The sequence below is a fragment of the Odontesthes bonariensis genome, chromosome 12 (genome assembly GCF_027942865.1).
Source record: "Odontesthes bonariensis isolate fOdoBon6 chromosome 12, fOdoBon6.hap1, whole genome shotgun sequence".
Classification (NCBI taxonomy): domain Eukaryota; kingdom Metazoa; phylum Chordata; class Actinopteri; order Atheriniformes; family Atherinopsidae; genus Odontesthes; species Odontesthes bonariensis.
The window spans coordinates 11,432,444-11,447,109 of NC_134517.1; the positions used below are offsets into that span (position 1 = coordinate 11,432,444).

Consider the following 14,666-nt stretch of genomic DNA (forward strand, 5'->3'; position numbering starts at 1 on the left):
GTAAAAGAATGTTCACATTCATATTGGCTAAATGCAAAGTCCAACCAAAGCCACACAGAGACTTGAAACCTTATGGGCCCCACATGGACATGCTGTCTGGGCTGCTTCAGTCCACTCCACAGATGATGTTGTGAGTGCAAGTTCGCAAAAAAGATAATCATCAGAATACTATCTACTTCACCCATTTGTGTGCCTCCGCTCTGGGGTCCACGCTTTCATCAAAACGTGACAACTCCAAACACTTCATTTTATTGATCCATGCATTTATTTGTGCATCCACTCCAAACACTTGAAGAAAAAAATGTGAGTTTTCTGCTTTTCTGAAAAAGCAGCTATAGCATCATAAGCATTTCCTGAATTGATTTAGTCTGATTTAATGGAAACTGAAGACCCAAAACAAAAGAACAATATACAGCATTTACGTTTTTCTTTATTAATCACACATGTATTTATGATTCTATTTTTAAATAAATATCCTTATTTCTTAATGTAAATAACTTCTTATTTAGTCTAAAACTTTTACTCTGAGAAGGTCAAGTTTGAGAAATGGTCAGCCTCCCCAGTCCTGTATGTTCTGTGTCAGGAAATAAACTATAGTAACTGACTAGTCAAAGTTCACTGCGCCCTGTGTGAGACGTGCTCTAACTGTACTTTGATGTACAATCAAATTCTGTGACCCAAACAGGAATTTCAATTGTTGAGACTTAAAAAAAAAGAATGAGAATAAGTTTTGATGAAGACCTTGCAGATGTGATATCAGTAAATACTACATTTTCAGGACCTAAATTCTGTGACCCATCAGATTCTGTGATGCGTACAAGGTCACATGAAAAGGTAATGAAAGCAGAAGTTTTGTGTGTTATGTAAATTCATTATCTTCTCTCAACAATTTTCTGACTGACATTGACAAATTCAAGTGTAAGAGGATTTTAATTCCTTAGCCTTCAAGGATGTCCACATTCAACAGGTAAATCAGAATCAGAATTATTTTATTAACCCCTGCAGGAAATTCCTTTTCTTCAGTGCCCTCGTTTACAGAAAAGAAATATATAAAAAAAAGAAAAAAATGAATATATATGTATCTATATATATATAGATATATATATATAATGTAATATAAGTATAGAACCTATTTCTGTTGTTTGTCAAAGTAGCTTGACTCGTATTTTTTGTGAATATCTAAACAGCAAAGTTAGCAATAAACAGTAAAACTATTTATGTATTTTTTTGTACATCAAAAATTGGAGGCCTACGTCCTCTTTTCATTATTTTTCCAATGTGCAGCCTCATGTTTGGCTCTTGGCACATGAACGCATCTCTTTGCAGGGTTTCCTTTGAATCAGTGACATCTTTGAGCAAAATGGAATCAGAATAGATACACAACATAAGTTCTCCAAAAAGTACGGTAAACATCCTCAGAAACATACAACATATTTTTGTTTTTCCTTCATAAGGGACATTATCTAAAGTTCCCAATTCCATTTTCCCTCAGCCTAAATGAATTCATGTTTCGTCGCATTTATTAAGTTGATGAAAAGAAAGAAATAATATATTATTATATATTATATAATATATATTTATAAATATTTTTGTTCCAGAATAATCAAAGTAAACATTCTTTTAAGTTTTCATCCTTTTTAATGACACATGTAATAGCATATTGATAATCAAATCAGAAAAAAATAAATGAACAATGATGTTGAAAATACTTTGTCTCTATCTGACCACTTACTCTCAGAAAAAGCTCATGTTACTTATTATATGCTTTTTTCTGAGGCGTTTTTGCCTTTTTTCTTTGCTTAGGGTTTGAACACAACAACATTCTCAGTATAGGTTTTCTAATTTCTGGTAACTTTAAGCCATACACAAGAGGGTTCAGAATGGGAGGAATAACAACAAACTCAAGTGACAGAATGACTGCTACAAATGGATTCAGCTCCTCCAGGTTAATTCTACTCAGGGCAACATCACAAAACCCAGCAATAGAATAGTTGACAAAAGTAACAATGTGTGGCAAGCAGCTTTGCATGACTTTTCTCTTGAACTCTGAGGAGTGTTTCCTACAAACCAGTAAAATTCTTACATATGTATACAGGACAAAAGCCAGGGGCAAAAAGACTGTAATTATGGTGGCAAACATGCCAACTAAGTTATTGAGCACAGTAGGGACACATGACAATTTTACAACAGGCCAGTTGGCACAGAATACCTTTGGTATCTTGTTGCCACACAGTGGAAGTCTGGAGGCCAGATAAACACAGGTTAAAACAGGAAAAGCTGGATAGATCCACGCTAAGGCAAGCAATTGAGTGACCATCCTGGAGCTCATTTTGTTGTGATAATGTAAAGGTTGGCACACGGCAACATACCGATCATATGCCATTATGCTCAAAATGGTGAGCTCATTTGATGCATAGCTATAGATTACATAAATCTGAGTGAAACATGCTGGTCGTGATATTAAATGAGTATCAGATAGAAGGTCTCTTAGAAATCTAAGAAAAAATCCAGCAGAGCCATACAGAGAGTTAAGCAAGAGACACATGATGAAAATATACATGGGCTCATGTAGACCTTTCTCTCGTGATATTACAACTATGATGACAAGATTGGCAGAGATAATAAAAGCAAACACCAAGAAACATACAACAAAGGTTGGGTAACAGTAATTGCCTATGTTCACAAACATTGTGAGGTTAAAATAAGAGGTATTAGAAATGTTTTTCATTGACGCCATATACAGTGTTAAACTGTCAAATGATTATCTCCAAAACAGTTATGAAATAGTTGCAGCTACTAGTTCTTGATTAGTCACTGGTTTGGATGTTAAGTAAGGCAGTCACAGGTATGTGTGTGTGGAGTCAGACAAGAGAACAGAAAAGATTTTCAAACTGACGAATAAAACAAGATGCAAGTAAGAAACCTGTATTGCAATGAGACCCAAAGACAGCAGAGTTAATTACAGTCTCAGTTGAGTTGAACGTAAAAATTCTGTGGTTGTAAAGTCTCACCGTAGACTCGTGTTGTCTGTGTGTGGTCGGTGGCACAGAAGGTGACCACTGAGGATTCACAGGAGCTGCTGAGGGTGTATTTAACTTGTCAAACTATGTGACGTAACCATAGTTATTGCTCCTCTGTGGCTCTAAAATTGTGTTTCCCATTATACATACCAACATCATTCTGATATTTGCTTTACCAAAACCTGAACATGGGTTTATATGGCAAAGCAAATCTGATTATGAAATTACTGCTTTCTTTAGATGACTAGATTAGATTCAACTTTATTGTCATTGCACAGAGTACAAGTACTGAGACAATGAAACGCAGTTAAAGGATAAGACCGTTTTTTTGACATTGGGCCCTTGATTTCACATTATAATATGATGTTCTACTCACCCCTGCTTATTGTTGAACATTTGGAGCTGTTCCGAAGATATTCGCGAGGCGTCCGGCTGCTCTCTTGAGATATTCGGCCATGAAACGGTTTCCTATGGGCAAGCTTATACAGGCACAAACTATGCTGTTTATAATTTATTAATTACTCTACACCAGCACTGATAACGTGGAGGTGCGTCGCTTACTTAAAAAAATCTGGGTTACTAATTTTGAATTTTAGCCGAATGAATAAATAGGCAGCAGGTCTGTGGGCTGTCTGTGGCAGTAGCACGACGAGGACGTCAGTAACACCCACTTTACGACAAAAAAATCAAAATTACAATAACCCGGATTTTTTTAAGTAAGCGACGCACCTCCACGTTATCAGTGCTAGTGTACAGTAATTAATAAATTATAAACAGCATAGTTTGTGCCTGTATGAGCTTGCCCATAGGAAACCGTTTCATGGCCGAATATCTCAAGAGAGCAGCCAGACACCTCTCGAATATCTTCGGAACAGCTCCAAATGACCAACAACAAGCAGGGGTGAGTAGAACATCATGCTATAATGTGAAATCAAGGGCCCAATGTCAAAAAACCGGTCTTATCCTTTAAGCATCGAACCAGAAGTACAAAGAAGCAGAAAGTGTTTATTATGTGCATGTGCAGGAAGAGCAGAATGCTAATAAACTGTGACTAACTATAAAGACAAGTATGAATATATACAATATTTACATATATACAGTATGTATGTATATATATATATACATATATACAGTAAAAGTTGCAGAATGAATGCAGTAAAAGTTGTCGAATGAGAATGAATTACATGTGTTGGCAAGAATAACATGTTTGTACCAGACGCCGTCTCATTTCAGTTTGGTGGCGTACAGGTGAACAGCCCATGTGAAGATCCAAAGAGGCAGAGTATATAAGTTAAAAATAGAGTTGTAAAACTTCTTTATCTGCATTGGAAAGAGACTATGGAACAGAACAGAAAGTCTCGGCTCGGGTATCCGATAGTTAAAACATAAAGTAAAAAATATCCCCCTGACATATCATCAAATGATAGCCAGTGGGTTCCCAGTTTGTCTTCATTGTAAATTTTGGCATGTTTCCTCAATTCCTTCATGTTTGTTTTTCATTTTATTGATCCATGCATTTATCTGTGCATCCACTCCTGTCACAGCCACAGCTGCTACTCCAGGGCCTGCTTAATGTTTCTTTTCTTTTCCTAGTTTTCCTTCTACCAGCAGGAGGAGGGGATGTCATGCTGCCCTGACACCAGTTTTCTATTGTTTCTTAATTATGTTCCATGCATAAATACTTGGTTTGCTTCCCCATTTCTTTGCCAGATAGTTAGCATTATCAGTGTTATTCTGGTAGTCATGGTTAAAACCTTTGTCTTTTATTTTTTTGGATTTACGTCTTGGATTACGCTTTACATTTTGAATATATACTTACTTATTTGTTTGGATTACCTGTGCCTGAGCTCACCTGTGAGTTTAGTTGGTTACCTGCTTCAGTCAACTCCACAGGTGTTCTGAGTGCAAGTTCGCAATAAAGATAATCTTTGGAATCTACTTCACCCGTTTCTTTGTCTCCACTCCGGGGTCCACGCTTTCATCAAAACGTGACAGAACTATCTGAAAAAATGGATTCCGCAGATCCAAAGTGTTGTGCACGAGGCATTGGCATCGGCTCAGGGCGCCTTATCGGGACAGCATGCTCAAGACCTCAGGGGCATAATGGGTATTAGAACTTTGAAGGTAGGTCAGTTTTTTGTGGTCGGTCCAAACTATAAAAGGGGTCTCAGATCCCTCCAGCCAGTGCCTCCACTCTTCCAAAGCAAGGACGACCGCCAACAGCTCACGATTACCCACATCATAAGTACGCTCTGCTGGGGAAAGACGACGTGAAAAGTACCCACAGGGATGTAATCTCTGGTTTGAGTACTGAGAGAGCACCGCTCCCACACCATTGTCTGAGGCATCCACCTCCACAACAAACTGTTTTGTGGTGTCAGGGTGAATGAGGACAAGTGCAGATGTAAACAGTGTCTTGAGTCTTTGGAAAGCCCGTGCTGCCTCTGTAGACCAAGCTAATGAGCGAGAAGTGGAGGCGAGTTGGGTGAGAGGTGCGGCCACTTTACTAAAATCTCTAATAAAGCGCCGGTAGAAATGAGCAAACCCAAGAAAACATTGGAGCTGTTTGCGGTTCTCCGGCACCGGCCATTCAACTACTGCCTGGACCTTGACTGGGTCAGAGCGAATCTGTATCTTCTCAATGATGAAGCCTAAAAATGAACTAGACTGAACATGAAACTGACATTTTTCGGCTTTAACAATTCAAATTCAATTCAATTCAAATATACTTTATTTATCCCAGAGGGAAATTAAATGTTGATGTAGCTCAATTAAATCAAAGAGTTATTATAGATGCTGATGGCTGTGGGCAGGAAAGATTTCCTGTAGCGGTCCGTTTTGCATCCAAACTGAAGAAGCCTTTGACTGAAGAGACTCTGTTTTCTGATAACAGTCTCATGGAGAGGATGTTCAGGGTTGTCCATAATTCTCTTGATTTTATGCAAAATCCTTCTTTGCATTATTGTCTCCAGAGGTTCCACAGTCGTCCCCAGAACAGAACCAGCCTTCTTTATCAGGTTGTTGAGTCTTTTTAGGTCCCTGGTTCTGATGCTGCTGCCCCAACAGATGACGCAAGAGGAAATGACGCTCTCAACTACAGACTTGTAGAAGATCTGCAACATCTTGTTGCAAACCTTGAAGGATCTTAGCTTCCTCAAGAAGTACAGTCTGCTCTGTCCTTTCTTGTAGATTGCTTCACTGTTGTGTCTCCAGTCCAGTCTGTTGTCCACATGAACACCAAGGTATTTATATTCCTCAACCACCTCCACTTCTTCTCCCATGATGGAAACAGGGTTTGATCTGACCCTGTTTCTCCTGAAATCTACAATCATCTCCTTTGTTTTGTTAACATTCAAGATGAGATGATTGTTCCCACACCATGCCACAAAGCAGTCCACCAGCTCTCTGTACTCAGCTTCTTGTCCATCTCTGATACACCCGACAACGGCAGAGTCATCTGAATATTTCTGTAGATGACAGGAGTCTGACTTGTACTGGAAGTCTGAAGTGTACATAGTGAAAAGGAATGGTGAGAGTACAGTCCCCTGTGGTGCTCCTGTGCTGCTGATCACCTGGTTAGACACACAATTCTTCAGTCTGACAAACTGTGGTCTGTTTGTCAGGTAGTCATTAATCCAGGTGATTGTTGAGGCCTCCACCTGAGTCTTCTGGAGTTTCAGACGAAGCAGATCAGGCTGGATTGTGTTAAATGCACTGGAGAAATCAAAGAACATGATCCTCACAGTGCTGCCTGCTTTGTCCAGATGACAGTGGGTTTGTTGAAGCAGGTGTATGATAGCGTCTTCAACTCCAACTCCATGGCGATAAGCAAACTGCAGGGGGTCCTGATATGTGCTGGTTTGCTTACACAGGTGGGTCAACAGGAGTCTCTCCAGGACCTTCATGATGTGGGATGTCAGTGCAACAGGTCTGTAGTCATTGATATCTGAAGGGTGAGTTTTCTTTGGTACCGGAACCAGACAGGATGTCTTCCACAACAGTGGTACCCTCTCTTGGGTCAAGCTAAGGTTGAAAAGGTGTTGCAGAATCCCACAGAGCTGCTCTGCACAGGCCTTCAGGACTCGGGGGCTGACACCATCTGGACCTGCAGCCTTGTTCCGGTTCAGTCTCTCCAACTGCCTCTTCACCTGACTTCTAGAAACAGAAAAGTGGGAGGGGGAGGCAAAGGGGACAGCAGCATCTCCTGATTGGGTTGATGACAAACTAGTGGAAGCAGAATAATCCATGACTGAGGTGGAGGTGGAGATGTTACAGGAAAGCAGTGAGTCAGAGGAGGGTGGGATGTCTCTTTGGCTGGGAACAGGAGGGGAGGATGGTGAGCTTGTTCCTGAACTGAACCTGTTGAAGAATGTGTTCAGCTCATTTGCTCTGTCCAGACTTCCATCCATCCGATCCTCCCTCTGCTTGAGGCCTGTGATCTTCTTCATTCCTGACCACACATCTCTGATATTGTTCCTCTGCAGTTTACTCTCAAGCTTCTTTCTATACACCTCCTTGCTCTCTCTGATCTTGACTTTGAGCTGCTTCTGTATACTCCTCAGTAACTCCCTGTCTCGCTCCCTAAAGGCTCTTTTTTTCCTGTTCAATAGTTCTTTTAGCTCACTGGTGATCCAGGGTTTGTTATTAGGGAAGCATCTCACTGTTCTGGTGGGGATGGTGTTGTCCACACAGAAGTTTATATAGTCAGTCACACACTCAGTCATGGCATTAATGTCCTCTCCATGTGGCTTACAAAGAGAAATCCAATCGGTTGCATCAAAACAACCCTGTAAGGCTTCTTCAGCTTCCTCTGACCACTTTCTAACAGTCCTTTTTGTGACAGGTAGTCTCTGGACAAGGGGTTTATATGCTGAACAGAGAAAAACAAGGTTGTGATCTGATTTTCCCAGGGGAGGTCTTGATTTGGAAATGTGTGAATCCTTGACATTTGTGTAAAACAAATCCAATGTCTTGTTTTCTCTGGTAGAGCAGCTGACAAACTGTTGAAAAGTTGGCAGTGTAGCAGAGAGTGAGGCATGATTAAAATCACCAGATATTGCCACAAAAGAATTGGGGTGTTGAGTCTGTATCTTAGCAACAACGGAACTGATGACATCACATGCAGTGTCGGCAACAGCTGAGGGTGGAATGTAAACAGCCACCAAAACAACACTGGTGAACTCTCTTGGCAAATAATATGGACGAAAACTTACTGCCAATAGTTCAATGTCAGGACTGCAGATACGACTCTTCACAGTAACATGTCCTGGGTGACACCATCTGTTGTTGACAAGCACTGCCAATCCACCCCCTTTCCTTTTCCTGCAACTCTTTATATCTCGATCTGCTCGTACAGTCAGGAAGCCCGGCAGAGAGACGCTGGAGTCGGGTATATGATCCTGTAGCCATGTCTCAGTAAAACACATAATGCTACATTCCCGATATTCTTGCTGAGTCCTTATCAAGGCTAAAAGTTCATCCAACTTGTTAGCTAACGATCTTACATTTCCCATGATGCAGGATGGCATAGATGGTTTGAACTTCTTCTTTCTTTCTCTCCTCTTTGCTCCTGCTCTGCATCCACGACGCCTCCTTTTCAATTCCAGTGGGATTTCTGGCTTCAGTTGTCGAATTATTTCTGCTTTTCCAATGTTATTCAGCTGCTCCCTGTTGTAAACCACCTTGTTGCTATGGTGATGCATCATGACAAAAGAGTAAAATATACAAAAGTATTGGGAAAAATTAATCCAGCTGCACAGCATCCAAGGGAGGAAGGAACAGTTGTCCAAAAAAATGCAATTTCTTCCAAGAAATAACAGGAATGAAATTTAGAAAAAAAAAGAAAAATCTCAATGTGAGGTACAGAGCTACTCCAACATGCTGCTACCCTCAGCAGCGCATTCTAGAACAAAGAGCCTATTCTCCAGCAGTCTTTGGAGGACTAACCTGACATGCCTGTAGTGCTCCTCTTGATTGCGAGAAAAAAAATAATAATTTCATCCAAATAAACGAAAACAAAACAGGTAAGCAAATCACGGAGCAGATCTTTATCCAAAGATTGGAAAATCGCAGGGGTGTTAGTCAAACCAAAAGGCACAACCAAGTATTCAAAATGGCCAAGAGGAGTATTTAATGGCGTCTTCCACTCATCCCCCTCCCGAATGCGAACAAGATGATAAGCATTACGTAGGTCTAGTTTAGTGAAAACTGTGGACTGGTGAAGGGAGTGGAAAGCAGAATCCAGTAGTGGTAAAGGATACTTATTCTTGACTGTTGTAGCGTTGAGGCCACGATAATCAATACATGGGCATAAGGTCTTGCCCTTTTTGGACACAAAGAAAAAACCAGCACCCACAGGGGAGGAAGAGGGGTGAATCACAACAGCTGCCAAAGACTCCTGAATGTACCTCTCCATTGTTTCTCTCTCAGGACGAAACAGATCGTACAAATGGCTAGAGGGAAAAGGAGACCCAGGCAGAAGGTCAATACCACAGTCATAGGGACGGTGTGGGGGGGGGGGGGAGAGAAAGCTGTTTACTAAATATCTCAGCTAGGTCATGATAGCATGTGGGGACCCCAGAAAGATCACGTGAGTCAGGAGGAGCTACAGAAGACGACAAAAGAGGAACTGCTGACTTTAGACAGTTGCTGTGGCATGCCACACTCCAACTAATTATGGTGCTTTGTGCCTAATCAATGTGTGGATTATGCAGTCTAAGCCAGGGGAGACCTAAAGCAACAGGAGTATGAGGAGGTGGAATGATGACAAAAAAAACTGATAAACTCATGGTGGTTAGCAGAAATAAGTAGACATAAAGGAACAGTCTGATGAATAATTACAGACAGTAATCTACCATCCAAAGCATTTACATTGCGAGGTATAGTAAGGGAAAACACAGGAATATTATGTTGTTTTACACAATCTGCAGCCATGAAGTTCTCATCAGCCCCAGAGTCAACAAATGGTTTTATTTGCACCTCCATATGGTTACAAAGGAACACTGCAGATAATTGAGTTCGAGGGGGAGAGGAAACATTACAGACTTAGCTTCGGCCCACCTGGGTATCCCCTTTCTCAGGTGAGCCTAGACTTCTGTGAGACTCGGGCAGTTGTTACGCATGTGCCCTGGTTGGCCACAATAAAAACACAGTCTCCCCTAAAACCTGCGTTGGCGCTCAGCAGGAGTCAATCTGGCCCCTCCCAGCTGCATAGGCTCAGGAGTGGCCTGGACCACAGGAGCATGGACCTCCTCTGGAGACGGGATGGCCACCTTTTGACTGGAGACTGCAGCAGAAAACAGGACAAAGGAGGAAGTGGCTGCGGTCACGTTCTCGGCGTCTCTCCTGCATGCGGTTATCTAACCGTTGTGCAAGGACTATTAATTTGGCAAGGGAACTTAAATTCATCCCGAGGCGCCAGTTCATCCTTTAGGCTCTCATTCAGAGAGCGGAGAAAAGTTCCCATAAGGGCCGGTTCATCCCAGCCACTCTCCGTTGCGAGGGTGGAGAATTCAATTGAGTGTTCGGCAACTGACCTGGAGCCTTGGTGCAGTGAGATTAGTCAGTTGCCAGCCTCCTTTCCCCGAACGGGATGATCGAAAACTCCTTACAAAACAATTGTAGGAAGTGCAGAGCCGGGAGTTGCCATCCCACGTTGCCAACGCCCACTGCGCAGCCCGTCCGACTGAGGAGACTGGTGATGTATGCCACCTTGGCGCTGTCGGCCTGGTACATCAGATGTTGCAGTTCAAAAACCAGAGTGCACTGGAGGAGAAAACGTCCACAGGCTCCAACATCCCCGGCCTAGCGTTCTGGTCTCGGGAGATGGGGCTCACTGATAGGAGGTGAAGGCGCCGGTGGATCAGCTACTGGAAGTGGAGGAGGTTGAGGAGGGAGCCCTTGTTCCAGCCTCAGAGAGAGAACAGCGACGTTGGAGACTCTGAGTTCCGCCAAACAGAGAGCCAGCCATCCAATGATCCATCTGAGCCTGTTCTTCCTGCTAGCTGCTTTGTGGGAGCAGCCCATTGGGAGGTTGTGCGGCAGGTTAAGGAGGCCCTCTCCTGTAATCCTGGCCCAGGTAATGAGCTACCTAATTGTTTGTTTGTTCCCGAAGGTCTCAGGTGTTGCAGTGGGGGCATTCCTCCAACTTGGCCTGCCATCCTGGAGCTGCACGTACGTTTGGGCTCATACGCCAGCGGTTCTAGTGGCCCAAGCTGGGCCGTGACACCAAAGAGTTTGTGGCAGCCTGTTCCATCTGTGCCCGAGGTAAAGCCTCTCACCAACGACCCGCTGGTTTACTAAATCCTCTTCCTATCCCCACTAGACCATGGTCCCACATCACACTAGATTTTGTCACCGGGTTACCTTTTTCAGCAGGCAATACCACCATCCTGACAATTATTGACCGTTTTTCTAAGGCTGTGCACTTTGTGCCTTTAACCAAGCTCCCTTCTGCTTTTAAAACTGCTGAGTTACTGGTTAAACATGTGTTCCGTCTCCACGGCATTCCCGTGGAGATGGTATCAGATCGGGGGCCTCAGTTCTCTTCCCAGGTCTGGCGAGCCTTTTGTGGTGCATTGGGGGCGAGGGTCAGTCTATCATCCGGGTACCATCCTCGGACCAATGGCCAGATAGAGCGAGCCAACCAGGACCTGGAGGCTGCACTGAGATGTGTTTGTGCTCATAACCCATCCTCCTGGAGTACTCAGTTACCATGGGTGGAATACGGCCAAAATTTACTCTCCACTTCTGCCACTGGTATGTCACCTTTCATGGTTATGTATGATTTTCAACCCCCATTATTCCCTTCCCAGGAGGATGAGGTCTCCGTACCTTCTGTTCAGGAACATTTCCGACGGGCTGGCAGAGTGTGGCTCGAGGCTCGGGCCGCTTTAATTAGGTCCGCTGCCAGGAACCGCTGCCTGGCTGACCGCCGGCGTTCTCCTGCACCCATTATCAGCCTGGGCAGATGGTATGGTTATCCAAGGATCTGCCTCTGCAGGTAGACTCTCGTAAGGTGGCCCCCCGTTACATTGGACCTTTTCAGGTGGTCAAGGTCATTTATCCCTCTGCTGTACGCCTTAAACTCCCCAACTCCTTGAATGTTCATGGTACTTTTCATGTCTCGTTGTTAAAGCCAGTTTCCTCCTGTCCACTTTTCATCGGTCCTCCTGCCGAGCCCCCCAGTCGTGGATGGCCATCCTGCATTCTCTGTCAATCACATTTTCGATGTGCGTGGACGTGGCAGAGGTTTTCGGTTTCTGGTGGACTGGGAGGGTTACGGGCCGGAAGAACGCTCTTGGGTTCCCCGCCGGTTCATTCTTGACCCGTCCCTTATTTCTGATTTCTACAAGGCCCACCCTAACAAACCCGGACGACCGCCAGGAGGCAGTTGTTGGAGGAGGGGTACTATCACAGCCACAGCTGCTACTCCAGTGCCTGCTTAATGTTTCTTTTCTTTTCTTGGTTTTCCTTCTACCAGCAGGAGGAGGGGATGTCATGCTGCCCTGACACCAGTTTTCTATTGTTTCTTAATTATGTTCCATGTATAAATACTTGGTTTGCTCCCCCATTTCTTTGCCAGATAGTTAGCATTATCAGTGTTATTCTGGTTTTCATGGTGAAACCTTTGTCTTTTTTGGATTTACGACTTGGATTACGCTTTACATTTTAAATATATACTTACATATTTCTTTGGATTACCTGTGCCTGAGCTCACCTGTGAGTTTTGTTGGCGACCTCCCAGCCAGCATGTCCATGTGGGGCCCATAAGGTTTAAATTTGGGCTGCAGATAAGGGTCCCAAGTGGGTTTGTCTGCAGTTTCCACGGTGGCCTCACCTGTGTTTGCCCATATGGTTTTCAAAGTGCAACTTGAAGGGTTAGGGGTTAGGGTTACCCTAAGCCTTAAATCATTCCAAAGGCAATACAGATAAACACATCACACAAAGTAAAAGAATGTTCACATTCATATTGGCTAAATGCAAAGTCCAACCAAAGCCACACAGAGACTTGAAACCTTATGGGCCCCACATGGACATGCTGTCTGGGCTGCTTCAGTCCACTCCACAGATGATGTTGTGAGTGCAAGTTCGCAATAAAGATAATCATCGGAATACTATCTACTTCCCCCATTTGTGTGCCTCCGCTCTGGGGTCCACGCTTTCATCAAAACGTGACAACTCCAAACACTTCATTTTATTGATCCATGCATTTATTTGTGCATCCACTCCAAACACTTGAAGAAAAAAATGTGAGTTTTCTGCTTTTCTGAAAAAGCAGCTATAGCATCATAAGCATTTCCTGAATTGATTTAGTCTGATTTAATGGAAACTGAAGACCCAAAACAAAAGAACAATATACAGCAGTTACATTTTTCTTTATTAATCACACATGTATTTATGATTCTATTTTTAAATAAATATCCTTATTTCTTAATGTAAATAACTTCTTATTTAGTCTAAAACTTTTATTCTGAGAAGGTCAAGTTTGAGAAATGGTCAGCCTCCCCAGTCCTGTATGTATTGTGTCAGGAAATAAACTATAGTAACTGACTAGTCAAAGTTCACTGCGCCCTGTGTGAGATGTGCTCTAACTGTACTTTGATGTACAATCAAATTCTGTGACCCAAACAGGAATCTCAATTGTTGAGACTTAAAAAAAAAAAATGAGAATAAGTTTTGATGAAGACCTTGCAGATGTGATATCAGTAAATACTACATTTTCAGGACCTAAATTCTGTGACCCATCAGATTCTGTGATGCGTACAAGGTCACATGAAAAGGTAATGAAAGCAGAAGTTTTGTGTGTTATGTAAATTCATTATCTTCTCTCAACAATTGACATTGACAAATTCAAGTGTAAGAGGATTTTAATTCCTTAGCCTTCAAGGATGTCCACATTCAACAGGTAAATCAGAATCAGAATTATTTTATTAACCCTTGCAGGAAATTCCTTTTCTGCAGTGCCCTCGTTTACAGAAAAAAAACAATATATATATATATATATATAATGTAATATAAGTATAGAACCTATTTCTGTTGTTTGTCAAAGTAGCTTGACTCGTATTTTTTGTGAATATATAAACAGCAAAGTTAGGAATAAACAGTAAAACTATTTATGCATTTTTTGTATATCAAAAATTGGAGGCCTACGTCCTCTTTTCATTATTTTTCCTATGTGCAGCCTCATGTTTGGCTCTTGGCACATGAACGCATCTCTTTGCAGGGTTTCCTTTGAATCAGTGACATCTTTGAGCAAAATGGAATCAGAATAAATGCAAAACATAAGTTCTCCAAAAATCATGGTAAGCATCCTCAATAACATACAACATATTTTTGTTTTTCCTTCATAAGGGACATTATCTAAAGTTCCCAATTCCATTTTCCCTCAGCCTAAATGAATTCATGTTTTGTCGCATTTATTAAGTTGATGAAAAGAAAGAAATAATATATTATTACATATTATATAATATATATTTATAAATATTTTTGTTCCAGAATAATCAAAGTAAACATTCTTTTAAGTTTTCATCCTTTTTAATGACACATGTAATAGCAGATTGATAATCGAATCAGAAAAAAATAAATGAACAATGATGTTGAAAAGACTTTGTCTATCTGACCACTTACTCTCAGAAAAAACTCATT

The 14,666-nt window shown here is 42.1% G+C and overlaps 1 protein-coding gene across 1 annotated transcript; it reads right to left on the minus strand.

Moving 5' to 3' along the window:
* Window positions 1-1,750: 1,750 nt before the first annotated feature.
* LOC142395945 (olfactory receptor 4B13-like) lies at window positions 1,751-2,728 on the minus strand. The gene has a single exon (XM_075478494.1). It carries the CDS (start codon window positions 2,726-2,728, stop codon window positions 1,751-1,753), a length of 978 nt encoding a protein of 325 aa, XP_075334609.1.
* Window positions 2,729-14,666: the final 11,938 nt, after the last annotated feature.